The 27,938-nt window shown below is 37.9% G+C and overlaps 1 protein-coding gene across 8 annotated transcripts in view; it reads left to right on the forward strand.

Moving 5' to 3' along the window:
• The first annotated feature begins 247 nt into the window (after window positions 1-247).
• Window positions 248-27,938, forward strand: part of LIN52 (lin-52 DREAM MuvB core complex component) — a 130,214-nt gene continuing 102,523 nt past the window's right edge. For 3 of the 8 annotated variants that reach the window (XR_004299578.1, XM_032405565.1, XM_032405562.1), the window contains exons 1-5: window positions 261-432; window positions 5,713-5,787; window positions 7,440-7,477; window positions 11,772-11,838; window positions 13,126-13,209. Coding sequence is in view for 7 of the 8 variants with exons in the window: in XM_032405565.1 (XP_032261456.1) it covers window positions 402-432; window positions 5,713-5,787; window positions 7,440-7,477; window positions 11,772-11,838; window positions 13,126-13,209 (295 nt within the window). In the remaining variant the exon portion in view is untranslated. Of the gene's footprint in view, window positions 433-5,712; window positions 5,788-7,439; window positions 7,478-11,771; window positions 11,839-13,125; window positions 15,063-15,126; window positions 15,167-16,625; window positions 18,255-27,938 lie in introns of those variants that run through there. The other 5 variants (XM_032405564.1, XM_032405566.1, XM_032405561.1 and 2 more) reach the window with 5 other exon arrangements.

Below are 27,938 nucleotides of genomic sequence, written 5' to 3' on the forward strand. Positions count from 1 at the left end.
GTCTTGGAGATATGCGATTGGTCAGAAGTGGAAGGGCCCTAGCCCCCTCCCACCTCCGCAAATTCTGTTGGCGGAGGAGGGCAGTCGCCCTTGACTAGGGTACTCTGTATTGAGCACTCGGAGGAGACGCCCCCTAAACGGGAACCCGGATTGGTCACAGGGACGACCGCGGCCCCACCCCCTCACCGAGGAAAGTAAATAAGACCCTTCAAGAACTTTGCAGTCGCTCCACCTCTTCCACCGCGCGAGGGAGTGTGGCCAGCACTGGGGGCGGGGCTAGCAAAGATTGCCCTATAGGGCGGGGAAATAAGACGGGGCTGCGAGTTGGGGATAGGGTTTCTTTGGGGGGCGTGGCTTATGGATCCTTGCTTTCCCGCCGACGGTTGGCCGTGTCACGTGACATGGGTTGGAAAATGGCGTCTCCCACGGACGGTAAGAGCCGGCTTAGGGATTTTTCGGCTGCAACCTCCTTCTTTGCTCTGCTGGGGACTTCCACTCTCTTCTGCCCCTTAGACTTACGCTTTTTTTTCTTGGGCTCCAACCCTTTCCTTTCCACTTTTCCTTAGGATGCGAGTGCGTTCTCAGGCTCTCCTTTTCTTCACAGCAGCTCTGGAGGTGCCCGGTTTCCCCTCTGTACCAAGAGGGTGGAGGAGGGCACCCTCGTGGGGCGCATTCCAGGCGAAAGGACGGGGGTCGCCCTGGCCCTGCTTCAGCCCCATTTGGGTGAGGCAGGGCCGAGGAGGAGATACTGCTGGGGTAAATGCGGTGCCTCAGTGTAGCTTTCTCCTTCTCAGGGCGCCCCATTGAAGGGTCGATTTTCTTCTTTTCGGGCATCTGGAACGATTCTCTCAAACCCTAGCCAGGGTTGGTGGCTGACCTCATCCCGGGATTAAGCCGCAAGCAAAACCTGATACTCTCCTTTCTGGGTAGATTGGGACCATTGCCCTATCTTGGCCCTTCCCAATGAGAGTCCGGAGGAAGATGAGAAGTGAGCATTTCAGTGTAGTCATGCACTTATCTCATACTCTCTTGCTTCTACTGTATGTGTTGTTTCCTGAGGCTGAGTGAGTGAATGATTTGTTTATATGTTGTCTAAGATGCAAGGCACTACAATTAGCAATTAAGCGGTTTTGTTATAACCACATGTTTTTGCGCGCGGTTCTGCCTTAGTTACGGTCTTGCAGTCATTTCTGGATTCACTCAATTTTTAGTTCTACCGCCACCATCCCCATGTCCATTTCATTGATAGGTAGTTTTTTCTCCTCAAACGCATTTTGTGTTTGGAAGAAATCTTGGAAGTTTATTTCAGGAATAAGGAAATTGAGGCCAGGAGAGCTATTACTGAGTTCCTGCTATATGAAAGGCATAATGCTAGGTGCTTTGGGAGAGGAAAAGGTTAATCAATCATGTAAACGCTTTTTTATTATTTTTTACTTTTTTTTTTTTTTTTTTTTTAGAGAGAGAGTGAGAGAGAGCATGTGTGGGAGGACCGGGTGGAGCAGAGGGTGAGGGAGTGGGAGGGGGAAAGAATCTCAAGCGGACTCCGCTCTGAACTTTTGACTTACGCAGGGATCAATCTCACGACCCTGAGATCCTGTCAGGTCTCATTTTAGATGTCACCTCTCAGAGAAGGTTTCCCAGAACACAGTATCTGAAGTTGCCTCTCCTCACTATTATTCACTATCTCGTTACCTTCATTGTCAGCATAGTTATTCTGTTAACTTTGCCCCTTTCATGCTGGTTTATAAATTCCAAGTGTCTTGTTCATAGTTGGATCCCAGAGTTTAGCACAGTGTCTGGCAAGCAGCAAGCCTTTTAGAATATCTACATAAATAATTTATTAGTCTCAGGTTTCAAGCTTAACTTAGTCTTAAGTTTTTTGAGCACAGGTGCATACTGTATAAGAAATTATGGGTGTTCAGATTCGAAAGAGATTCCCTGGGGTGCCTGGGCAGCTCAGTCAGTTAGGCAGCCAACTCTTGATTTCCACTCAGGTCATGATCTCAGGGTCCTGGGATTGAGCCAGACATGGGGCTTCATGCTCAGCAGGGAGTCTGCTTGAGGATTCTCTCTGTGCCCCTGCTCGCTCTCTCTCTCAAATAAATAAATAAATCTTAAAAAAAGAGAGAGAGAGAGAGCGATTCCTTCTCCTTCCTGGATGCTCTCTTAAAATGTGTTTTTTCTTGCCAGAAAAAAAGGACGTTTAAAAAGTTGGCTAAGGGAATGGGGAGTTATTGTTTAATGAGTAGAGAATTTCAGTTTGGGATGGTGAAAATATACAGGAGAGGGATGGTAATGATGGGTACACAGCAGTGTGAATGTTTTTAATGCCACTGAACTGTACTCTTAAAAGTGGCTGAAGTGGGGCGCCTGGGTGGCTCAGTTGGTTAAGCGACTGCCTTCGGCTCAGGTCATGATCCTGGAGTCCCTGGATCGAGTCCTGCATCGGGCTCCCTGCTCTGCAGGGAGTCTGCTTCTCCCTCTGACCCTCCCCCCTCTCATGTGCTCTCTCTCATTCTCTCTCTCAAATAAATAAATAAAATCTTTTAAAAAAAAAAAAAGTGGCTGAAGTGGTAAATTTTGTTATGTATATCTTACCAGAATTTTTAAAAAATCAGCCAAGTGATAGAAGTAGAAGTAACTGCTATTAAAATTTTCAGTTTATTACTAAATTGTTTTTATAATTTATAAGTTTTGCAGATTTTAGAGCTATGTTCCTTGTATTTGATTTTTTCCTGTCTTCTCTATTTTCCTTTTTTGGCTATGAAAAATATTGGAAACATTTTGTTTTCCATTGGTCGTCTAGCCATCTCCGTACTCACTCTATTTGCACACTTGATTTTTTATAAAAGGTTTTATTCATTTATTTGAGAGAGAGAGAGAGAGAGTGCATGAGCAGAAGGGCAGGGCAGAGGGAGAAGGAGAATCAGATTCTCCGCTGAGCAGGGAGCCCTGTACCCAGGACCCTGGGATCATGACCTGAGCCAAAGGCAGATGCTTAACCGGCTAAGCCACCCAGGCACCCCTGCTTGGGATATCTTTAAAAAGGAGAAATTGAGGGGCGCCTGGGTGGCTCAGTCAGTTGAGTGTCTGCCTTTGGCTCAGGTCATGATCCCGGGGTCCTGGGATCGAGCCCCACATCAGGCTCTCTGCTCAGCGAGGAGCCTGCTTCTCCCTCTCCCACTCCCCCTGCTTGTGTTCCCTCTCTTGCTGTCTCTCTCTTCTCTGTTGAAAAATACATAAAATCTTTAAAAAAAAAAAAAAAGGAAAACATTGAAATACTTAATGTATGAGAGTAACACTCATAGCAGAGTCTGAGTTATGCCCCAGACTATGATATCATAAGGCCACCCTTGTTTGTTATCAGATCCTATTCTTGATAAGCTCACTTTTGTTATGGTTGAACTTCCCATCAGTAACATTCCTAAGGAGTTTGAAAGTTGGCATTTCGTGTATTACATACAGCTTTTCTTTGTTATCATTTTTGGATGCTTTAGTTAAGGCCATTTATTAGGGTTGAGTTCTTTACCCATTAGAATGCTGCTAGAAATTCCCTTAGAATATTTGGGGGAAAAAATTCAGGTTAGAGAAAAACACATGTTGAAAAATTTTATATATACGTACATTCTCCAGGGAATGAGACCATAGCTTCCCCCCACCCCGATTTCTGGAGATGTGACTCACCCAGAAAGTGTTAAGAATCGCTGTTCAGAGCATTAATTTATGCGACTAGTTAGGATACTGAGCACACAATATGTAATTAACAAATGTTAATTGTTATTAATTTTGAGCACCTACTGTGTGCTGAGGCATGAATGGCAAAGAAATGGTGTCAAAGAATTAGGCAAGGGCTGGATCATGCATGATTATTTTTAGGGCATGGCCGATATACATTCATGAAATTAGCTGGGAAGAAGTCCCTTACCCTGAAGAGTGACACAAACTGATTGACATTAAAAAAAAAAAAAAATCAGTTCTGGCTACTTTGTGAAGAACAGATTTGGGTAGAGAGGGGAAGAGGTAAGAATAGAAGCAGGGAGAACTGTTGAGAAGCTTCTGAAGTAGTCTGGGAGAGAAGTGATGGTTCCTTGGTTAATTAATTTGGTTTCATGGTGTATTTTGGAGATGGAAACTACTAGATTTACTAATGGATGGTAATGGAAGATAGAAGGAAAGGGAGGCATGAAGGATGGATGACCTCTGGGTTTTGATTTGAAAACTGGGGTTCATGGTGGTGCTATTTCTTGAGATGGAGGTGGTTTTAACGTAATTATTAGACTCAGAAAGGTTTTCACACATGTAAGTGGTGAGAGATGTCAAGAGTTATCAGAGCTCTAGCAGAGAAGTTTGTTAAGTAACCTCTTAGCTATACCTCTGAAGTTCTGGGAAAGCTTGGGACTGGAAATATAAATGTGGAGTTACTGACATATAAATGACAGTAATGGCTATGGGGCTAGATGAGATCTCCTTAGGAGGCTTTAGGTAAAGAATGAAGCCAGCCTGCGGTGGGACCTGAGTGGAGGAAAGTAAGGAAGGAGTCGGTGAGGTAGGAGGAAAAACCAGCATGGTGGTTTAACAGAAGCTGGTAGTGGAGTTTTTCTTTTCTCTCTCTCTCTCTCTCTCTTTTTAAAGATTTATTTATTTGAGAGAGAGAGAGCATGTGTGAGTGGGGGCACAGAGGGAGAGGGAAAGTGAGAAAATCTTAAGCAGACTCCCTGTTGAGCATGGAGCCTGATGCAGGGCTTGATCCCACAACCCTAAGATCATGACCTGAGCTGAAACCAAGAGTCAGATGCTTAACTGGCTCAGCCACCCAGAGGCCCTGGAAGTGGAGTTTTTCAAGGAGAGTGGTCAGTGTGTAAATGCTGCAAAGAAGTCACAGACAACAGAGAAGTGACCACTGGATTTAGCAACATAGGTCATAGGTGACATTGACCACAGCACTCCATGTATGTGGGAGCAGAAGCCTGATTGTCTTGGGTTAAGGAGAGAATGTGAGGTGAGGAAGTGGAGACATCAGGATAGACAACTCAAGAACTTTCGTAATGAAGGAGGAGTAAGGAGGTAATGGGGTCCCAGAAGAGTTTTTTTTCAAAGAAGGGGAATTCTAGAGCAGGCTTGCTTGCTGTTGAGTAGGAGTAGGAGCCAGTAGAGAAGGTAGAAATTGATTGTGCAAGAGAGATTATTCAAGATGATGTCTTTGACAAAGCAAGAGAAAATGACATCCAGAGCTCTGCAGGGGAGTTTGTCTTAATTGGGAAAAAGTCTAAGAGTATGAGTGAAGATGCAGGTGGGTTTGTTGATACTTATTTTTCCTAACACCCCACTAAAATATTGCTCCCATTTTAGAGATCAGAGAAGTGAAGTTTGATGACGGAGAATGATTTATTTGTATAAACACCATGCCCCAGCAGTATCAGTGGTTATAGAACTCAGATTTCTGGAGCATGTAGGTGGCTTAGTCAGTTAAGCGTCTGCCTTCAGCTCTGATCATGATCCTGGAGTCTGCTTCTTCCTCTGCCCCTCACCCTGTTCGCACTCTCTGTCTCTCTTTCAAATAAATAAATAAAATCTTAAAAAAAAAACAAACCTCAGATTTCTAGACTTCCAAGTGAAGATTCCAGTTTGTTGTGTTCTTTGAGATTGAAATGTTGTAAAATGTAAATTTACGTGTTTTGTGTCTTCTTGGCTCATCTGGGTGTTTTGTTCTAGGGACAGATCTGGAAGCATCTTTGCTAAGTTTTGAAAAACTTGACCGTGCCTCACCAGACCTTTGGCCAGAACAATGTAAGTTTTTGGTTTCTTGATATCAGAATCAATACAGCAGAACCCAGTGCTACTTTGAGAGAGATTTTTGAAGTTATCATTTAACTGTAATGGTTAAAATTTTGATTTTACTTCACAGGGAAGAGACTGAATTCTGTGGTCTAATGTTAAGAATAGCTGTTTGGTAGTTTAACTCTTTCAGGACACAGTGTGACTCAGGAAATGATAGAGAGCCTTTAAAAGAACAGAGATACAGAAAGTAGCAGTTCCTCACCTCCTTCACTCACTGTTACAAACTCACAATTAATAGTTTGGTACAAATCCTTTCGGCCTTTTTTATGATTATATAGGTAAACAAATAAATACGTATTTTTATTTTTATTTTTTTTAAAGATTTTACTTATTTATTTGACAGAGAGAGACACAGCAAGAGAGGGAACATAAGCAGGGGGAGTGGGAGAGGGAGAAGCAGGCTTCCCGCTGAGCGGGGAGCCCCATGAGGGGCTCGATCCCGGGACCCAGGGATCATGACTGAGCTGAAGGCAGATGCCTAACAACTGAGCCACCCACGCACCCCTAAATACGTATTTTTAAAGTATATAGCAGGGTTTTTTGGGTTTGTTTGGGTTTTTGTTTTATTTTTGTTTTTTTTTGGGTATAATGATGGGGTCATATGTACATGGTTAAGCTAATGTAGCTTAACTTATTCTACCTAGTAATTTATTAATGGATCTTTCTATGTTAGTAGGTGTAGATCTACTTCATTCTCCTAAAGTATTTGATTATAATAGATAAACTATAGTTTATGTATTCCTACCCTATTTGGAAACCCAAGATCCACTGTTTGATATTACAAACAACTTAACACGTATCTTTGTGCACAAGGAAGATGATAGCTGTGTGTGAGAGTGCCCATTTACCCACATACTAACCAATATTGGATGTTATCAAATTTTTTTTAAAGATTTATTTATTTATTTTAGAGGGCGGGGAGGGGCAGAGGGAGAGGGAGAGAGAGAATTTCAGGAAGACTGCACGCTGAGCACAGAGTCTGACGGGGGAGTGGTCGTGAGGGGGGCTGCTCAGTCTCATGACTCTGAGATCATGATCTGAGCCAAAACCAAGAGTCAGATGCTCAACTGACTGAGCCACCAGGCGCCCCTGGATGTTACTGATTTTTATTATTTTTAGTTCATATTTCTTTATAAGTGAGGTTGAACAGTATTTTATTTTTAAATATCTGCTTTTTATCTTTCTGTTTTCTAAAGTGATTCTTCCTGTGAGGCATTTAAATAAACAATTATCCAATTGTCAATCCATGACAGGACAGCATACCTAAAAAAGAAATTTAAACTTCCTGGTAAGAGATAGTGTATCTCCCATTCTCTCATCCACCTAACTCCTGTCGTTGCAAGTTCAGTTGAGGCATTTTCTCTAAGAAGCTTTTCCTGCCCCCTCAGTCTGATACAGATTTCTTTTTCTTTTTTTTCTTCCCCATAACGCCTGGTATCTTTCTTGGAGCACTTAACCAGTATTATAATTACTGAATTATTCTTTCTCCTCTTCCAGACTATAAGCTCCTTGAAGACAAGGCTGTTTTCTTCTTTTTATTTGGATCCTCTCTGTCTGGGGCACTAAAATGTTTGTTTAATAAATGTGTTTTTTCTTTTCAGTACCAGGTGTCGCTGAATTCGCAGCTTCCTTTAAAAGTGTAAGTAATATTTCACTTACCCAATGAAGTTTATCCAGTGTTTTGCTCCTTAATAAAAGCTCAAATATCTCCTGTTTCTTTATTTTCAAGAAAAATGTCATAGGCTTCCAATCAGTTTGTAACTACAGCCCTGGAAATCTGTGTACATTATCATCATGTTAATGATAATGTCTTCCTCTGTTCAGATGTTCTGTTTTGGCATTTTGACCTTTGTGTATTAGCCTCTTTTCTCAGCTTGAAAGCTTTTAAGGTAAAGCAGTTGAAATCTTTGATGTAACACCAGTATTCTTTTTTGCCATGATTTTGAAGCTTTTCTCTTTTGTTTATGGGATGCATTATTGACCTTATCTTATACCTCCTTACAGGATTTTGAAATTTCTCAGTGGCTTAACAAAAAGCAAAGGAAGACATCCATTAGAGCCACAACCTTTGTACTTTCAGGGCAGCAGGCACTGTGCTTGATGCTCTCCATATATTCTCTTATATTCCCACAACAGGGAGAATGGGATCATAGTATCAGCTAGCACTTACATAGTGCTTACCACATGCCTGGCACTGTTCTCTGTACTTTATGTATATCATTTAATCTTCACAAAGCCATGTGGGGTATAGGTACTATTAATTATCCCAATTTTATAGATAAGGAAATGGGCACAGAGAGAGAGGTTAAGTAGGTTACCCAAGGTTATAGGCTATAAGTGGCAGAACTAGGCTTTGAATCCACTGATCACTAGCATCCATACTTTTAACACCATATGCAGAAGCATTTGAGTCCAGTGTTAAAAGCACTAACTGAAAGAGAACCTTGGAAATTACTTGCCCAAGTTCTAGGGAGTGACGGAGCAGGATTTGAATGCAGGTTATATCTATTACAGAGCTCATGCTCTATCTAGTAAACCATGCCATTGGGGATTTGTAATATAACTCTCACTTTTTAAGTGAAGTGTTGTAGTTTTAAAGGTTTTTAAAGGTAGTTTAAACTTTGTTTTTAAAGGTAGTTTTAAAATTTTTAAACTTTGTTTTTAAACAAACTGTAGAGGGGCACCTGGGTGGCTCAGTCGGTTAAGCGTCTGCCTTCGACTCAGGTCATGATTCTGGAGTCCTGGGATTGAGCCCTGCATCGGGCTCCTTGCTCAGCAGGGAGCCTGCTTCTCCCTCTCCTGCTCCCCCTGCTCGTGTGTGCTCTCTCTGTGTCAAATAAATAAATAAAATCTTTAAAAAATAAAATAAACTGTAGTACTCTTCATTGTCTATATAGGGAAGAGCCACTGCAACAATGAAAGTTCAAGAATCTCCTGTACCTTGCTATGTGCTTAGTATTCTCTACTTATTATTAGAGTTATAGGTGCTGAGTTAAATATTAAGGCCCCCCCCCAGGGGCATCTGGGCGGCTCAGTCAGTTGAGCGTCTGACTCTTGATTTTGTCTCAGGTCATGATCTTGGGGTCGTGGGTTCAAGCCCTGCATCGGGCTACTCATTGTACTTGTCCCTCTCGCTCTGCTTCTCCCCCTGCTCGTTCTCTCTCTCTCTCAAATAAATAAATAAAATGTTTAAAAAATAAACAAATAAAATTAAAATATATTAAGGCCTTGTGGCTTTCTGGTTCCTTGAGAGTATCTATTCAGAGGTAGTTTAGATTTTGTAGCCTCCCATTTATTCAAGAAAGCTGGCCTGTGCTCATTTAACATTCAGTAAGGCCTAAGCCTGAGAGTTCAGGATGGTATAGGGTTTTGGAGTCAGACACACTTGGATTTGAGTCCTGAATCTGCTACTTCACTGTCTGTGACCTGAACAAGTTTCCTAACATTTTTGAGCCTTAGTGTTCTCATCTGAAACTACCTCATAGGATTCTTAGTGTAAAATGCCATCATGCATGTAAAATACTTTGCATAGTGCATAGGACATAATAAACAGTACTTGGTAGCTATTAGTATTAGATCAGCTTTTGTCTAGTAGATTGAGTATAAAGTACCTAACTTAATCTTCTTACATTCTCATTCATACTTACTTTTCAGTTTAGTTAATTATATTTGGTAACAACTAAATATTTTGAGTTGTAAATACAAATAAGTGGTTTAAAAAAACACTTTTATTAAAATATGTTGTTTTTTGAAAATCTGATTATGTATCTACCCCTTTTCCCTAGAAGTATGCACATTCATAATAAGTTTTGTCTCTAGGTCATCCCAGGACCCCAGGTTAAAATCCCCTGGTATAGTGTGTTTCCCTACTGGTGGGTAAAAATGGCAAATTTGACCAATGGCCTTCTAGGAAAGGTAGTATAGAGTAGTGGTTTCTGAACTCAGACTTCCTGGGTTTGAATCTTGGCTCCAATAGCTGTGTGTCCAGAGGCAAGTCCTGTACATCAGTTTTTTTTCATTTGTAAAATGAGGATAGTAATACCTGCTTCATAGGTTGATTTGGAAATTACACGATGCATTGGTCACATAGTACCAAGCAAATGTTAATTAAAAAAAGAAAAAAGGCTCAAAGCTGAAGTAATGTTTCTCAACCATACAACAGAATCATCAGTGTGCCGTTGTGGAGCTTTTAAAAACTAAACACATGTAATGGTTGTAGCTTGGGATGTGTGCTGTGAGGCTAGACCTGTGAACACTGCAGTGGGTGTTCACTGAGCTTCACGTTGTCTTGTTCGTGTGTATAGTGACATAGCATTCTGCTGCCATTCTTACCTGAGGAAAAGGAGGGGGGTCCACTGGTATGAGAAGTGTTTGGATCTTTTTTAATTAAGTGTTGTAGTTTTCAACTTTGTTTTTAAACGAACTGTAGAACTCCTCGTCTGTAAAGCAAAGAGCCACTGCAACAATGAAATTTCAAGAACCTGTACTAAACACAATTTGCAATGTTCTGTTACCTTTTTTGTATGTTTAGGATACTAAAATGTTTTTGAAGTTAAATGGACGGTATTACATTAAAAAAAATACATATGTAATACCCGTTGCTCTGTTCTCTCCACTGAACCCTCATTCCACCTCCAATATTCTTAATCAGTGCATCTGGAGTGTGGCCAGGTCATCTGTATTCATTTGTTCCATAGATGATTCTCATGTGCAACTAGGATTGAAAACTGTTGACCAAAGTTATTCCAAAAATGGGCTCTCTTTCGTATTTTATAAGTTTACTTTTGAGAAATGAGAGGGTAACTTAAAATTCTAAAGTTTTCTAAAGTGTCTACAATAAAATGAAATCTGAAGTGATGATCATCACAGTCTTCTCACAAATTGAGGATTTCCTCTTTTTAAAAATTTTAATTAAAGTATAGTTGACCTATAATAGTTTCAGGTGTATAACGTAGTGAATCAACAATTATATATATTACGTTATTGGCTATATTCCCCATGCTGTACTTTTAATTTCTGTGACTTATTTACTTTATAACTGAAAGTTTGTACCTCTTAATCCCTCTCACTATTTTGCCCATCCCCCCAACACAACCACCAGTTTGTTCTGTGTATTCATGAGTCTCTTTCTGTTTTTTATTTGTTCATTTGTTTTGTTTTCAGATTCACATATAAGTGAAATCATATGCTATTTTTCTTTGTCTGACTTATTTTCACTTAACATAATACCCTCTGGGTCCATTCATGTTGTCACGAATGGCAGGATTTCATTTTTTTTTTTAAGATTTTATTTATCTTAGAGATAGTGAATGCGAGTGGGGGGGGGGCAGAGGGAGAGACTCTTCAAGCTGACTCCCTGCTGAGCACGGAGCCTGACACTGGGCTCAATCCCAAGATCATGACCTGAGCCAAAGCTAAGAGCTGGCTGCTCAACCGACTGAGCCACCCAGGTGCCCCAAGATTTCATTCTTTTTAATGGGTGGGTAATATTCGTGTGTGTGTGTGTGTGTGTGTGTGTGTGTAGAGAGAGAGAGAGAGAGAGACATCGTTCTATGAATCTTCCCCTCTGCCAGAGAATGTTACTTCCTGATTGTCTCAAACAGTTCAGTTGGAGGCTTTTATCAGAACTGAATTTCAAGTAATTTCCTTCATTGCTTTACTAACCTCTTATCCATGAAATAGTAATAATAGTCAGACCTTTCTTCTAAGATCATTTCTTTGAGACCAGCTGTAAAAATGAGTGGAATTATTTTGCGAGGTGACCATAGGTCATATCTGAACCTAGAGAAATCTGGGTTTTTGAAACTATAATTTGCCAGTATTTTCAACCAACCTGAAGTCTGTGTGACAAGCTACTTTTCTATAAGAAGGAAGATTACAGTTTCTTTACATTTTGTATGTATCTGAGTGGATATATTCTTATATTCTGACAGCCTATTACTAGTTCTCCACCCAAATGGATGGCTGAAATAGAACGTGATGACATTGACATGTTGAAAGGTAAGCAGTGCTGGTAACCTCTGACTTTTAACCTGACATTTATGTCCCTCTACAAACCACCTTTCCCGTTTTCTCTCACTGTGCCCTTGTGTTTGCCGCAGTCAGACCGTCTGCTTAACCAAGCTGATTTCATGGTTCTTCATGTCTGAATGCTTATCTTCACTTTTCCATATGTATAAATCCCTTCAATTAAGGACCCACTCAGAATGATTTCTTCTGCTGCTAAATTCCTTTAATATTAACTTTATTTTGTGTAATGCCATAGTCGACAAAAGCTCTCACATAAATTTTTCCCATTTAATTCTCGTAAAGGTCATGTGAGTTAGGTATGATGATATCCAAGGTTCAGAGGTTAACTTAACCAAGATTTATTAGAAAGAGTTAAAATTTAAACTGATCTTCTAAGTCTAGTCTCTTACCAGTCTTACACAAGTGCCTTATTTAGAATTTACTGCTATATATTGTCAGTACTATTAATTGATAACCCCTTAGTGGGTTAAGACCTGTCTTTTAGTTCTTTCTATCCCATCAATTTCTCCCATAAAGAATACTATAAGTAGTGAATATTGTTGTTTGATAAATGACTTGGAACTCAACCACAAAGTAGAAATTTAAATTAAAAAACATTAATTTTCCTTGATTTTGTTCTACTTTATTTAATTTTTATCATCTTTCTGGTGATAAGATTCATGATGGTTGTAGTAATAGACTGAAATTAAGGTAAAAATCTGGCATTCTTGAGCTGTTTAAGCAGCTGAACAGATCACAAAAGTCTACTTATGCCAGATATGGATAATGAGTGTGGCATGATAAGTGGGAGAAAACAACACCTTTATTTGATTTCAGAAGTAATTCATTGTTCTGCATGAAATGCTTAAATGCAGATCCCCTCCTCCAACCATGGAAAAATTAAGTCTCAAGGGCATCTCAGGTTCATTGTTATAATGTTCCAAATGGACATTTATATAACGTCTCATCAGTATGTATTTTCTAAGGAAACTTTAGATTTTTAATAAGGGATCATAGCATTATGTTCCATACAAATTGACCTGTGCCTTAAACATAAGTTCATCTGAAGCATTTTGTAACAGTAGGAAAAATTCACTGGTGTGTGTGTGTGTAAGTGTAAGAGGAATGATTGGGTGAGAAGAGATATGAATCCATTTTCTACTTATTAGATAAGAATTAAGCTTGAAAACTTCTATAACAAGGATTTCCAACCTGAATGGATTGTTAACTAGAGAACAGTAGAAAGATACGGTATTGAAATAAATGATTCTGTTTCAGAACTGGGGAGCCTGACCACAGCTAATTTGATGGAGAAGGTACGAGGTCTACAGAACTTGGCCTATCAGCTGGGGCTGGATGAGTGTGAGTACCCAGATCACATTTATTCAGGGTTGTATGTTGTGTATTTCATGATGAGTGCTAGCTGTAATTCAAAGTATCTTTATTAAGTGTTGTGAAGGTAAGAAGTCACTGTAATCTAGAGTTCCTTTTATGATGTAGTATACTGGAATAATTAACTGAGTTTACTCAGTAACAAGTTATTTTTCTCTGTATAGTGAAAGTATATTGGAAACCCTTTCAGTTTAAAGCAATAGAATGTCAAATCAAAGTAGCTTAAGGAAAAGAGGGACCTTATTAGTTTACATAAATCAAAATTTCAGGAGTAGAAATAGTTTGAGGGTATCTAGATGTTTGACTTTTAATGATGTCATTGGGATGTGCTCTTGTTTTTGCTTTTGTTTTGCATCTCAAGGCTCTTGCATTAGTCTTATTCTTTGAACTAGCACTGGGAAAGGTGGCCAAAAGGAGCTTCAGTTAATGTGTCTTTAAATCTCATAATCCCAAAATAAAGAATGTCTTTTCTGAACATTCCAAAAGAATGATCCTAGGGAGGACTCAGACTGTACCATCTTGACTCAAATACCTATCTTAGAACCAGTCCTTTAGCCAGTTAGCATGGAGTACCCTGCTGGGCCAAGCTGGGTCCAGGATGCAGACACAGGTTAGAGGGGTTAGTCTGATTCAAATCCCATGGAATGGGAGGGAGGATTGGTTCCCCAAAGGAAGGACCATATAGCAGGCCAAGAATATAGTCTACTGTCATGACTAATGTTTTAAAACTTCTCATTTGTTCCTGTCTGCTCTCCGTTCTTTTAATATACATTTGTTTCTTTATAGATTGTATTTCTTTCCATACCGTATTCATTATAAAACTGGGAAAGGAATTGTAGAAATTCTCACTTTGTAATTGAAAGAGAAACTCAACATAAATACAGTTGTTAGAACTTTGTTCTCAATGGGTACTTCCTGACACCTTCATGAATCCACAATTGTGAGAGGCTATAATAGCTTATAATTTTCTTCAAACATGCAAGTTTTGCACTGATTAGAACAATTCCAAAAACAGTTTCATTAATTGTTTATTTATAGAGCATATAGAGGATTTGTTTACATTGTTGATTTAAATTACTGCCAAATTCAGTATTTCACTTTAAAATTTCATTTAAAACTTTTAATTTTTGACTAATAGTCATCACTTCCTTAGGCTTCCTTATCTTTTTCTATATTTTCATCACTGTCATTAACAGTTGGCTTTCTTTTACCAAGAAAATATTTTTTAATCACTTCATGAATCAAGGAGCAGGAAACAACAGACTATGGTTGCTAGTTGGACTACTAGGTTCACTCATTGTTTCCTAACTCTCCTCTGTGTTACTGGTCATTTATTTCTCATGATTAAAATTTATGTGTTGGCAAAATTAATATTTACCATGTATGTCATGGACCCCCAGGTTTTATAATGGAAAGGCAAATCTGATTATTAAATTCATGAATGCTAGGTTGGTATAATATAGAAGTTGATTCTGTTACTAGCTCTGGATAGTAAATGCTGTAATAATCAATAATCCTTTATCTCTCTGTCAGTTTTTTTTAATGAAATAAATTTTATGCTCATTATATCAAGAAGACGCTGAATTGCCAAATGTATTTATCAACAGTATTATCTCTAGTTAGTTGTAGTTGAAATTGCTGTATTTCCTCTGATTAGTCTTTCTTTTTCTGCTTTCCTACTGAGAAGGATAAAAATCTTCCCCCATTTTTTATTATGGAGAATTTTAAACACATACCAAAGTGGGAGAATAGAACACTGACCTCATGAAGCCATGACCCAGCTTCAGTAGTCAACATATGGCCAATCTCTTTCACTTATACAACCTCCCATAATTATTTTATTTATTTATTTTTTTTTTTAAAAGATTTTATTTATTTATTTGACAGAGAGAGAGGAGAGCAGGAACACAAGCAGAGAGAGTGGGAGAGGGAGAAGCAGGCTTCCAGCTGAGCAGGGAGCCTGACGCGGGGCTCGATCCCAGGACCCCAGGACCATGATCGGAGCCGAAGGCAGACGCTTGATGACTGAGCCACCCAGGCGCCCCCTCCCATAATTATTTTAAAGCAAATCTTAGATATTATATTACCTCATCGCCCAATAATTCCATATGTATTTCCAAAAGACAAGATCTGTCTCCTTCCCTCACCTTTTAAAAAATAACCACAATTCCATTATTATGCCTAAAATTTTTTAACAAACTTGCGTAATATCGTCCAGTAGCTAATGAGGATTTGGATTTCCCTGGTTGACTTATAATTGTCTTTATACAGTTGGTTTATTAGAATCAGGTCCTAAGTAAGGTTCATACACTGTATTTGATTGATGTTTCTTAACTCTCTTCATCTGTCATAGTTCCACCTCCCTTTTATTTTCACTTGCTGTTTATTAAACCTAGTTATTTGTTCTGTAGAATTTTCCACATTCTGGATTTTGCTGTTTACATTTCTGTGGTAGTGCTTAATATGTTCACTTATCCCTTTTTATTTCCTGGTAGTTAGATCTAGGAGCTTGCACAGATACAGCTTGACTTTTTTATTTTGTTTTTGGCCATTTCCTAAATGGTATTGTATACATCCATCAGAAGGTACATCATGTTTGCCTATCTCTCTTTGTGATGTTAAAATTAATTAGTTGACGAAGGCATTGTTAGCCTGATTATTCATTGTAAAATTCTCCATCAGCCTTACACGAGAGTTTTAGCAGCCTTTGGTAACTGCCTAGATCCCCTGTTTTATTACAGGTTGCCAGATGGTAATACTCTAATTCTGTCATTTTTTATTATTACATAGAATTTTTCTATAAAGGACTTTTCTTATCAACTATTTATTATTGCCTTGAAAGCTGTTTCTACAGGATAAATGAATCTTTCTCTTTATCAGTTTTTAGAATAAAGAGTTCCCCTAAACATCAGTAAAGTTTATTTTAATGGCTTTCCACAGAATCAGAAACTTGGTATGGTTTGTTTTAGTTTTTAATTCACACAGTTAAAAACATTACTATTAAGCGTTTGTATTTCTAAAACTTAAGACATTGTAGGTGGGGATTTGCAGTCACCTAACTCAGCCACCTTAAGCACTGAACCAAAATTCTGCAACAGAAATGCTCATTTCTGCCATATGAGTGCCATGAGCACAGCTAAGATCTTTCAAAATTATTTTCTGATTCAAAATTCAGCCTTATTTCAATTTCTGTGGCGATGCTTTGCAACTTATTGTCATTTTTCCCTGATTACAACAAATTAACTGACATATAGAAAATAGTTTTAGCTAATAGAATTGGAAAGATTTATATTGATATGTATTGGACTTCTTGGGTACAGTCTCTCTTTGTTTTATTGTATATAGTGTATTTGCATAAAAACAAGATCTTTTTTTTATCCTTACAGATTATTCATCTACTCTAGGGGTTGACATTTACTTGACACCCTAATCTGGTGTTTCGATGTCTCAATCCTCTTTCCTGCATTAATTGAGAGGATGACATGGATGAAAAATAAGCAATAGGAACTGATGAATCCCCAAGGACCAGTGATCCTGTTTTCATGCAAATATCTGCACTGATAAAGATGATGGAAAGAAAAGAAATGCAAAAAATATTTGTCCTCAAAACATGATTGTTTGTCACTTCCCTAGAGCATTGTTATATGTTAGTATAGAAATAATGTGTACCTTCTAGGGCTGATAGTAACTAGATTGTGTCTTTTGGAAGATGAATCATGCCCTTTGATTTGGTACGTGATTATGTGTCAGATAACCCTTTTGGGATTTTGAAGTGCAGTAATTTTTTGTATAGGCATTTAAAGCTTGTCATGATTGGGGACCCTTGGCTTGATTTGAGCAGTTAATGAATATGAAATTCTCATGAAATACATAGAAATATGAAAAATTGTAAACTGCCTTATCATATAAAGAATTTCATTTCATTCTTTCTGAGTCCAGTGTCCTTCCTGTTTCTGGAACTATTGCAGTCGCTTACTAGTCTCCCTGCCTCTCAACCACCCCATTCCAGGCCATCTTGTTTACCCTTCTCAGGTTAATTTTTCTAAAGTATCATTTGCTTCTTTTGTCCTTTGCTCATAAGTCATTATTAGTACTTTACTGACCATGTGATCAGATTCATATTCTAGCATGGCATTCAAAATCCTCTTCACTCTGGCCCTAGCTTATTGACTAGTTTTCTTCCTTACTTCTCCCCTACCAAAACACCATGTACCATTCCCATTTGAAATACTCATTCTTCCTATAACACTTGCCCATCTTCTTAAGTCTATCCATGCTATTCCTTTTTCTCAGAAAGCTCTCCCTGACCTATTTCTAGTATTAGAACTTCTATTCATCCTTCACTGTTTAGTCCCAGATTTCATCAGCCTTTCCTTTTCATTCCTTATCTGGAAAGTGAACTCTCTTGGCCTCTCAAATTGCTCCTAGAGCAGTTCATTTGTTTCATTTGTGTGGCACTTTTACCATTCTGGGAGATTTTGGTACATGTCTTATCCCTTGATTGATTGTAACTCTTTCAGGTAAGAATTATACTTTGGGCTGTCTTTCTAATCCATAGAGTACCTGGAATGTAGTAAACGCACAAGTATGTATTTGCTGATTGAAGGAATGATCAATTGCTGATGACTTCGGGTGAAATGATAGAATTTTTCTAATGAAATCCATTGACTTAAAACTGAAAAGGTGAAAGTTTCTGGAAATTGTTCTTTTTTGGATAGTTGGTGTTTTAGTGATGAGAAGTAACATTTGAAGGTTTTGTAGTGTCTGGAATTTTTCCTCTAGTGGCTGGATGATCAACCACACATAGTAAAAATAGGGTGAAGCTTGTTGATGATGGTTTGATTTTTATCTTCTACTTGAATCTTATTCCATCACTTATGACCTGGACATGATCCTGATTTAGTCTTTTCAACAGTCCATTGGTTGCTTTATTCCTAAGACCAGTGAAACTAGGGGTGCCTGGCTGGCTCAGTTGATAGAGCATGTGACTCTTGATTTCGGGGTTGTAAATTTGAGCCCCATATTGGGTGTATAGATTACTTAAAAATAAAATCTTAAAAAAAAAGACCAATGGAACTATCATTGTGACCCTATTGAACACTGATTCTCAACACTTTTTACCCTTTAAAAATTTTTTTTCCCTCATGGAGCTAATTAATGGCTATATTCAGTGTGAAAATTGGGAAAGCACAGGATCATGCCATTTGAAACTAAGGCTAAAACTTGGGACTCTGATGCACTTGTTCTTTTTTCTTTTTCTTTTTTTAATAGCAGCTTTGTTGAGATATAATTCATACACCCTACAATTCACCTACTTATAGCGTGCAATTCAGTGGCTTTTAATACATTTATTTATTTATTTATTTATTTATTTTTTTAAGATTTTATTTATTTATTTATTTGAGAGAGAGAGAGCACACGAGGGGGGGAGAGTCAGAGGGAGAAGCAGACTCCCTGCTGAGCAGGGAGCCCGATGCGGGACTCGATCCAGGGACTCCAGGATCATGACCTGAGCTGAAGGCAGTCGCTTAACCAACTGAGCCACCCAGGCGCCCCTTTTAATACATTTAGAGTTGTACAGCTATCACCACAATTGTAGAACATTTTTATCTCCCCCAAAAGAAACACTGTACCCATTAGCATTCATTCCTTATTTGTCCCCTAGGCCCACAGCTCTAGGGCACCGCTAATCTTTCTGTCTCTATGAATTTACCTATTCTTGACATTTCATATTAATGGAATCATACAGTATGTGGTCTTTGTGACTGGTTTCTTTCATTTAACATAATGTTTTCGATGTTTATGTTGTAGCATGTATCAGTACTTAATTTCTTTTTATGGCCAAATAATATTCCATTGTATAGATATATTTATCCACCAGTTATCCACATTATACTTATCCCCCAGTTAATGGACATTTGGATTTTTTTCTATTTGGCTAATATAAATAATGCTGCTATAAACATTTATTTACAAGTTTTTCTGTGGATTTACCTTTCTGTTCTCTTGGGCTTATAACTAGAAGTGGAATTCCTGGGTCATATGATAACTCTACATCTGACTTTTTTGAGGAACTGTCAGACTGTCTTCCATACTGGCTGTACCATTTTACATTCCCACCAACAGTGTATGAGGATTCCAGTTTCTCCATATTCTTGCCAGTATTTGTTTTTGTTTTCAAAAGTTATCATTCATCTAGTGGATGTGAAGTGGTATCTCATTGTTCAGATTTACATTTGACTAACAGCTAATGATATTGAGCGTGTTTTCATGTACTTATTGGCCAGTTGTATATCTTCTTTGGAGATATAAGTAAACAGTTTAGATCCTTTACCCATTTTTAAATTGGATTATTTGTGTATTTATTATTAAGTTGTAAGAGTTCTTTATATAGTCTAGGGGCAGCTGTATGGCTCAGCGGTTAAACGGCTGCCTTCGTCTCGGGTCATGATCCCAGGATCCTGGGATCAAGCCCCACATCGGGCTCCCTGCTCAGCGGAGAGCCTACTTTTCCCTCTCCCTCTCCTGCTCCCCCAGCTTGTGCTCTCTCTCTGTCTGTCTCTCTCTGTCAAATAAATAAATAAAATCTTAAAAAAAAAAGTTCTTTATATAGTCTAGAAACAGGTCACTTATCATATATATGCTTTGCAGAAGTTTTCTCCCATTTTATGGGTTGTCTTTTTACTTTCTTGATGATGTCCTTTGAAGCACAAAATTTTTAAGTTTTGTTTACACCAAGTTTATCTATTTTTGTTGTTGTTGCTTGTATTTTGGTTTCATACCTAAGAAACCATTGCCTAATCCAATGTCCCAAAGATTTATGCCTGTGTTTTCTTCTAAGAGTTTTATAGTTTTACTTAACTCTTACATTTAGGTCTTTGATCCATTTTAAGTTAATTTTTGTATATGGTGTAAGGTAAGGATCCAAATTCATTGTTTTGCATGTGGCTAGCCAGTTGTTTCAAACATTGTTTATTGAAAAGACTATTCTTTTCCTATTGATTGTCTTGGCATTTTTGTTAAAAATCAATTGACCATAAATGTGAGGGTTTATTTCTGGACTCTCAAATCTGCTTCATTGATCTATATGTCTATCCTTATGCCACTACCCCACTGTTTTGATTACTGTAGTTCTGTAGTAAGTTTTGAAATTGGGATGTGTGGGTTTTCCAACTTTGTTCTTTTTCAAGATGTTTTGGCTGCTCTGGGTCTCTTGAGTTTCTGTAGGAATTTTAACTTGTCAGTTGTTGCAAAGAAGTCAGCTGGGATTTTGATAGAGATTGCATTGACCATCTTTTTTTTTTTTTTAAATTTTACTTTCTTTTTTTTTTTTTTTTTTTTTATTTTTTTTATTTTTTTGAGAGAGAGAGAATGAGAGAGAGCACATGAGAGGGGGAAGAGTCAGAGGGAGAAGCAGACTCTCCGCCGAGCAGGGAGCCCGATGCGGGACTCGATCCAGGGACTCCAGGATCATGACCTGAGCCGAAGGCAGTCGCTTAACCAACTGAGCCACCCAGGCGCCCCGCATTGAACCATCTTAATAATATTAAAATGATTCATGAATATAGTATGTCTTCTATTTACTTAGGTCTTTAATTTCTTTCAGTAATATTTTGTAGTTTTCAAAGTATAAGTTTTATATTTTGTTAAGTTAGTTCTTAAGTATTTTATTTTTTGATGTTATAAGCGTTAATGTCTTTTTAATTTAATTTTCAGTTTGTTCATTGGTGCTTTATTTTTTTTCCAAGTTTTTATTTAAATTCCAGTTAGTTAACATACAGTGTAATATTAGTTTCAGGTGTAGAATTTAGTGGTTCATCACTTACATACAATACCTGGGGCTCATCACAACTGCCCTCCTTAATCCCTATTGCCTATTTAACCCATTCACCCCTGCCCACCTCCCCTGCAGTAACCATCTGTTGGTTCTCTATAGTTAAGAGTCTGTTTCTTGATTTGCCTCTCTTTGTCCCCCCCATCCATGTTCATTTGTTTCTTAAGCTCATTGATACTTTAGAGAAATGCAGTTGACCTTTGAATAATGGGGTTTGAGGTGCCAAAACTCTGCACGATTGAAAATCTCTGTATAACTTTTGACTCCCCCAAAGTTTTAACTGGCTTACTTAATAGCTTACTGTTGACATGAAGCCTTACTTATAAACAGTTGATTAACTCATATTTTTATGCTATATGTAGTATATGTTGTATTCTGTAATAAAATAACCTAGAGAAAAGAAAATGTTAAAGAAAATCATAAGGAAGGGAAAATATATTTATAGTACTGTATTTATCAAAAACAAATCTGCATGTAAGTGGACCTGCACAGTTTAAACCGTGTTGTTCGGGGCGCCTGGGTGGCTCAGTCGTTAAGCGTCTGCCTTTGGCTTGGGTCATGGTCCCAGGGTCCTGGGATCGAGCCCCACATCGGGCTCCCTGCTCGGCGGGAAGCCTGCTTCTCCCTCTCCCGCTCCCTCTGCTTGTGTTTCCTCTCTCGCTGTCTCTCTCTCTGTCAAAAAATAAATAAAATATTTAAAAAAAAAAAAACCGTGTTGTTCAAGGGTTGATCTTCTATCCTGCAACCTCACTGAAACCATTTATTAGTTCTAGTAGAGTTTTAATAGATTACTTAAGATTTTCTATATACAGGGGCGCCTGGATGGCTCAGTCAGTTAAGCATCTAACTCTTGATACCAGCTCAGGTCTTGATCTCAGGGTTGTGGGTTCAAGCCCCACGTTGGGCTCCATGCTGGGCATGGAGCTTACTTAAAAGAAAAAAAAAGATTTTCTATATACAGAATCATGTCATCTGCAAGTAGAGGTAGTTTTACTTCTTCATTTCCAATCTGGATGCCTTTTATTTCATTGTCTTGCTTAATTGCCCTGGGTAGAAATTCCAGTACAGGGTTGAATAGAAGTGGCAAAAGTGGACATCCTTGTCTTCTTCCTACTTTAGGGAAAAAGCATTAAGTATGATGTTAGTTGTGGGTTTTTTGTAGGTGTCCTTTGTCAGGTTGAGGAAATTACCTTTTCTTTTTTGTTGAGTGTTTTTATCATGAAGAGATGTTGAATTTGATGCATTTGTTCTTGCAAATTACGCTTTACCTTATACTACAAAGTAAATTAAAATCTCAATTTAATTTGTACTCATTTACTTGGTCTGGGTTGAAATTTAAGAAAAGCTTTACGAAATTTAGCTCATTTTGATATAAGTTGTTTTTTTGTTTTTTTGGGTTTTTTTTTTTTTTTTACTAATTTATAGTCTAATCCTGTGTGTTCATTTAGAAGTTTCAGTGGGACTGTTATTTGGCTAAATTTAATCACTTACCATAGTTTTTAAAAGCAACATTTTATTGTAAAAAGACTGAGACGTCCCCATTCGTGGTACTTTATCCCATCAGCCTACCTTGATGAAGTTGTCTATACCAGGAACTATTTGGTACAGCATTCTTAGGAGATGGTGCCAAAGGAGAACTTCCAAGGTAGCCTGTGGTATAGTAGATTTCTCTATCCTCTAGGCATATAATTTTGGGGGGGAAAAATTGACCATTTATATCTAGAAATTGTTTCCCATCTAGATAAAATTCTAAAGCACAGTTAACTCTGGTCTTTAGGTTTTTTATTTTAGTCTATGAAGGAAGAAAAGGGGAGAAAAACTGGAACTCTTACAGCCTGGATATTCTTCTTTGTGGCCTGACAGCAGAGATATTTGTCTGGCTTACTTTTTAAGGCCTGTTGAGTCTCCCTCTATAATAGAAGTTAAATTAACTGCAGTTGGTTGATTGAGGAGGGGAATCGTCTAGTCTTTAACCTCTAGATGGCAGCATGAGTCTTACTGTACTACCAGCTTTTCCTCGACCATATCTCTTGAACTGGGTTTCTGATTTAGGTAAGACATTCTTGTGACTTTACCAGACTATTTGCCTAACTTTGTTGATGTCTTGCTTGGTTTTTTAGATTTTTGTTTTTCCTTTTCATCTCCCCAGTTTTTAAATCCCTTTTCAAAGCAAGATACATATTTCTGATGCTCAGAGTCCTTTAGAGATTGGTAGAAAAAATTCTAAAAATGTGGTAGTTTAATTCAATACTTCCGTACCTGGATATAAGCCCCCTCAGAATGGGCTCAGTTCTCTTATCTCAGCTTCTCTTTTTCTATCCTTTGACTCTGCAGGTTACTGTGTGAGATCAGACACTGCTTTATTAAGTTAAGGCAGGAACGTTGGCTAAAACTGATGAAATCAACTTGACTCATTAGTCGTTCTTCAAGAAGAATCTGATTGTTTTAAAATAAAACTTGCGAATATTTGGCCATTTTGAGTGATGAGATAATAGGAAAAGAATGAAGTATTCAATTCAGCAACTGTTTGAGTGCTGACCTCCTGCAAGGCTCTGCAGGGAATATGAAGATGAATAAAACATAATTACTGCCCTTGTGCAGATTAAAATCTAGTAGGAAAGGGAGATAAGACAATTAAGTAAATGATTCTTAATAGAAGGTAGAGGAGATAAGCTCCATAAGAGTACAAAGACCTGTGGGGTGGGGGAGAAGAGGGTAATTACATTAGATTGCTATAGGAATGGCAGGTATGTTTCATTTTGTATATAAACATGGATTGATTAGTAAGGATTGTTTAGGGCCATTGAATTGAGGATTTTGGGAAGGAGCCTGGATTCAGAGAAGTCATTGTTGCCTGCTATGGACAAGAGGAAGGGGTGTGGTAGTATTTGCTATTTCTGGATCATTGAAAATAGACCTTAAAGAACACATAGGAGCTTATTAGGTGGGAGTGGGAAGGGACCATATTCCAGGTGGAGTGAATATTCAGAGCAAAACAGAGTTTGAAGGAATAGCTGTCCTCAAGGAATGGTGGGAGTGATCTAATCTGGTTCGTAAGAAGCCCAGGTTACATCAAGGTTCATAAGAAATAAGACAACGAAGGAGACAGGGACTGGATTGAGGAGAGCCTTGAATTCTAGGGAGTGAGGAGTTAGACTTAAAGGTAATGGAAGCATGTGAAATGTTTTTTAAAAGGTATTTTAAGGGCACCTGGGTGGCTCAGTCGGTTAAGTGTCTGCCTTTGGCTCTGGTCATGATCCCAGGGTCCTGGGATGGAGTCCCATTTCGGGGCTCCCTGCTCAGCGAGGAGTCTGCTTCTCCCTTTCCGCCTCCCCCCGCTCATGTCTCTCTGTCTCTGTCTCTCTCTCAAATAAATAGTCTTTTAAAAAAATAAAAGATTTTAATGGCTATAACATTAACTCTGTGTTCATTATAGATGGTTTATAGAGACACTTATTGAAAGAGACTTTACCATAAATCTGTAATTGTAAAGATAAAGAAGAAAGTAAAAACTATATAACCTTACCACTAAGAAATAACACTGAATGTGTTTTTTGCCCCACTCTTTTCCCTTTGTGTATGGATGTTGTGTTTACATTTCTGCTTGTGTCCATACATACACACAAACATGCTTTTTAACATAACCGAAGACTATAGTATATAGTTTTAGCCTGTGCATTTTTTTCATTTATTCTATCTTAAGTGTTTTTCTGTGTCACTAAAAATTCTACCATTGAAGATTTCTGAGTAGGGAAGTCATACCATTAGGAGGCATTGGTGCATAGGATGGAATGGAACAGTAGAGCCAGGGGGCTGGAAGCTATTATGGGAGTCCAGCAAGAAGAGGTGAGGGCTTGAATGAATGCTGGCAGTGAGAATGGGAAGAAGTGCAGTAGATGTTTCAGCTGTACCATTTCCAGAACTAGGTAACTGTCTGGATGGATCTTAGGGGGTAAGCTGAAATTAGAGTCTACCATGATGTTTTGAGCCTGACTAATTACAGGGACTTCAGAAGAAGGAGAGAGATCCAGTTAAATACATCACCAAACTCTTCTAAATGTTTCTTAGGAGGCAGGCACCTTAATTTTTTTTAGAAATAAGTAAAAGCCATTTGTATAGATGGATGTTACTAATAGAGTGACAGCAATACTCTTGTCTAGTTTGGGCAACAGGTAATGTTTTGGATAGATATTTTTCTCTCAGGGAAATAAACATGTGAAACAAGATATCCATACTTCAGAAATGGATTTGCGTAGTCCCTTTACAGTACTCTTTGGCAGATCATCAGGCCTCTCAGTTGAATAGATTACTTTTGTATAGTTTTCTTCCATTGTAGTGATATTTTATTCACTTAGCTTACCTGTAGCTATTCAGGAAATTGGTATGGCCTTTATATATAGTTGATGTCCAAATCTGTTAACTGGAAAAAAATTTCAGAAGTATAAATTTGAGATGACGTGGTAACTACATTTACGTAGTAAGCATCGTATAATGTATAGTATTGTCAAATCACTGTGTTGTCCATCTCTAATGTAACATTGTATGTCAACTATACTTCAAAAATAAATGTTTTTTTTTATTTTTAAAGATTTTATTTATTTATTTATTTGAGAGAGCATGAGTGGGGTGAGGGGCAGCGGGAGAAGCAGACTCCCTACTGAGCAGGGAGCCCGACATGGGGCTCAATCCTGGGACTCCGGGATCATGACCTGAGCCAAAGGCAGACACTTAACCAACTGAGCCACCCAGGTGCCCCAAATATATTTAAAATAACAGTAATTGGCCCCAAATATTTGATATTGATATATCTATTAATCAACAGCTATATTTGGATTATATCAGCAACAGGGTCAGTTCCTCCTAGAAGTGAAGATAGCATTTTACATGTAGCTGGAGATTTGTGAGATATCTGACAGAGAGGAGATCCACTGCCAAATTGTCTTCTAGAAAGGCACTTCCTACCCCTGCATCCTTGTGAACACCAAGTATTATAATTTTTAAAGTCATTGCTAACTTGGTAGGCAAAATATTAATATCTTTAGTGTTTGTTCCTTGTGAAGATGAACTTTTTTTAATGTTTCTTGACTGTATCTGTTGACAGGGAAATTCAAGAAGGTATAAATTTAAATTATTTTAACCTGAAAAATAAAGCCAGGGAACTTGATGCAAAGGCACCTTAAAGATAGTGTTATATATAATCTGCATTTCTCAAATGCCAAATGAAATTTATCTTTTGTTTTCTTTGTTTCAGACACTGCCAGACCATTTTACCATAGTCATTAGCATGGCATCCTATTTAGGTAGTAATACAGTATAAAATCTAGAAATCCCACTTTGAAGGGATCAAGGTTATTCTTCATAATTAGAAATTGTCAGTTTAGCCTTAAGTATTTTGTTTTTAAAAACGTATCATGGTAATGGGAAATAAAACATGCCATTATTTCTCATTTTCCCCTTGGTTAACAAATTAGGATACACAAAGCCTCAAATTACCTTTAAGGCTTATAAGCATTCATATATTTTATCCATTAGTCAAGTTGTTTCATAAACCCAACATTGCCTCTGAAATGGCTTTAAACACAAAGAGGATTTTACCATAAAATGCTTGTGGTATTCTATTCTCTTCTGATTTGGGGTGGGGGTTGGGGCAGGCAAGGATAGAGGAAAGCAAGCAGGGCATACATTAATTTGGATGGGGTTGGTTTCAAAGTAGCATTCTGTTTAATTGTACAACATGTATGGTAGGGAAATAATTTAAAGTTCGACATTAGGGGAATAACCAAGTGAATTACAGTAGACAATGTGGCCATTAAAAATGTTAAAGCATTGAAAAGAATTTAATTACAGAAAACTGCTCGTTGTATGTAAGGATAATTGCAAGTGAAAAAATCATAATGCAGAACACAAAATCAGGTTGTTTTTTTTCTTTTTCTTTTTGGTTTTGTTTTGTTTTGAGAACATGGGCATAGACAAATGATGGGAAGGAAATACACCAGTATGTTTTTTTGTTTGTTTTTCTGCCCTAAAGGAAGAGACATTTATTCTGCCCTATAAGGACCAGAAATGTTTTAATGCCTATCTCAAGTGATTTTTTTTGTTATTTAAATTTTTCTGTATTTTCCTTATTGCCCACAATGAGCACATTCTATTCTGTTGAGTAGAAAAAGTAAAGAAATAGAGAAAAATTGTATACCATTCTAGAAACAAAATTATAGTTACTTGAAAGGTCTATCTCCTAATTTCTCATGCAGTTAAAATTTTAAACTCTTTTATGGACTGTTTCTAAATAAAAATGACTAGATCCATTAACAACAATTGATCACTTTAAGCAAGTGATGAATAGCAAGGGGAAAGTTGTGATACTTCATTTCCCATCCTTAGTCTGTTCTTCCAGAAGTAGAAATTTGGGAATAAAAGTGGTAACCTGTTGGGTCAGGGGCAAGAGATGGCTTAGTTGGTGAAAGAGATGTCTTTTCATAAGTAAACATTGGCCAAGATTTTGTCCAGCTTTATGCTTTCAGCTTTTCTCTCCTGTAGTTGGAGAACAATACTCTTAATATTAAATGTTCAGTAGGAGTAAAGAACTGTTTGAATGAATGTCAATCTTAAATGGAATTACAGCTCTTTGGTTGAGAAGTAAAATGAGACCTCAGATTCAGGATATGAAAATATTCCTCTGTGACATCATTTTTTGTTCTTTAATAAACTTTTTAAAATGGAAGTATAATATACATAAAGTACACAAATTACAGCTTAATGAATTTTCAGAAAATTAGCGCTTCCCTGTGACCACGACCCAGACCAGATGAAAATACAGAACCTTTCCAATATATAAATCCACCTTCATGCTTCTCCCAGTGACTAC

This window comes from Phoca vitulina, unplaced genomic scaffold, assembly GCF_004348235.1.
Source record: "Phoca vitulina isolate PV1807 unplaced genomic scaffold, GSC_HSeal_1.0 scaffold7, whole genome shotgun sequence".
Classification (NCBI taxonomy): domain Eukaryota; kingdom Metazoa; phylum Chordata; class Mammalia; order Carnivora; family Phocidae; genus Phoca; species Phoca vitulina.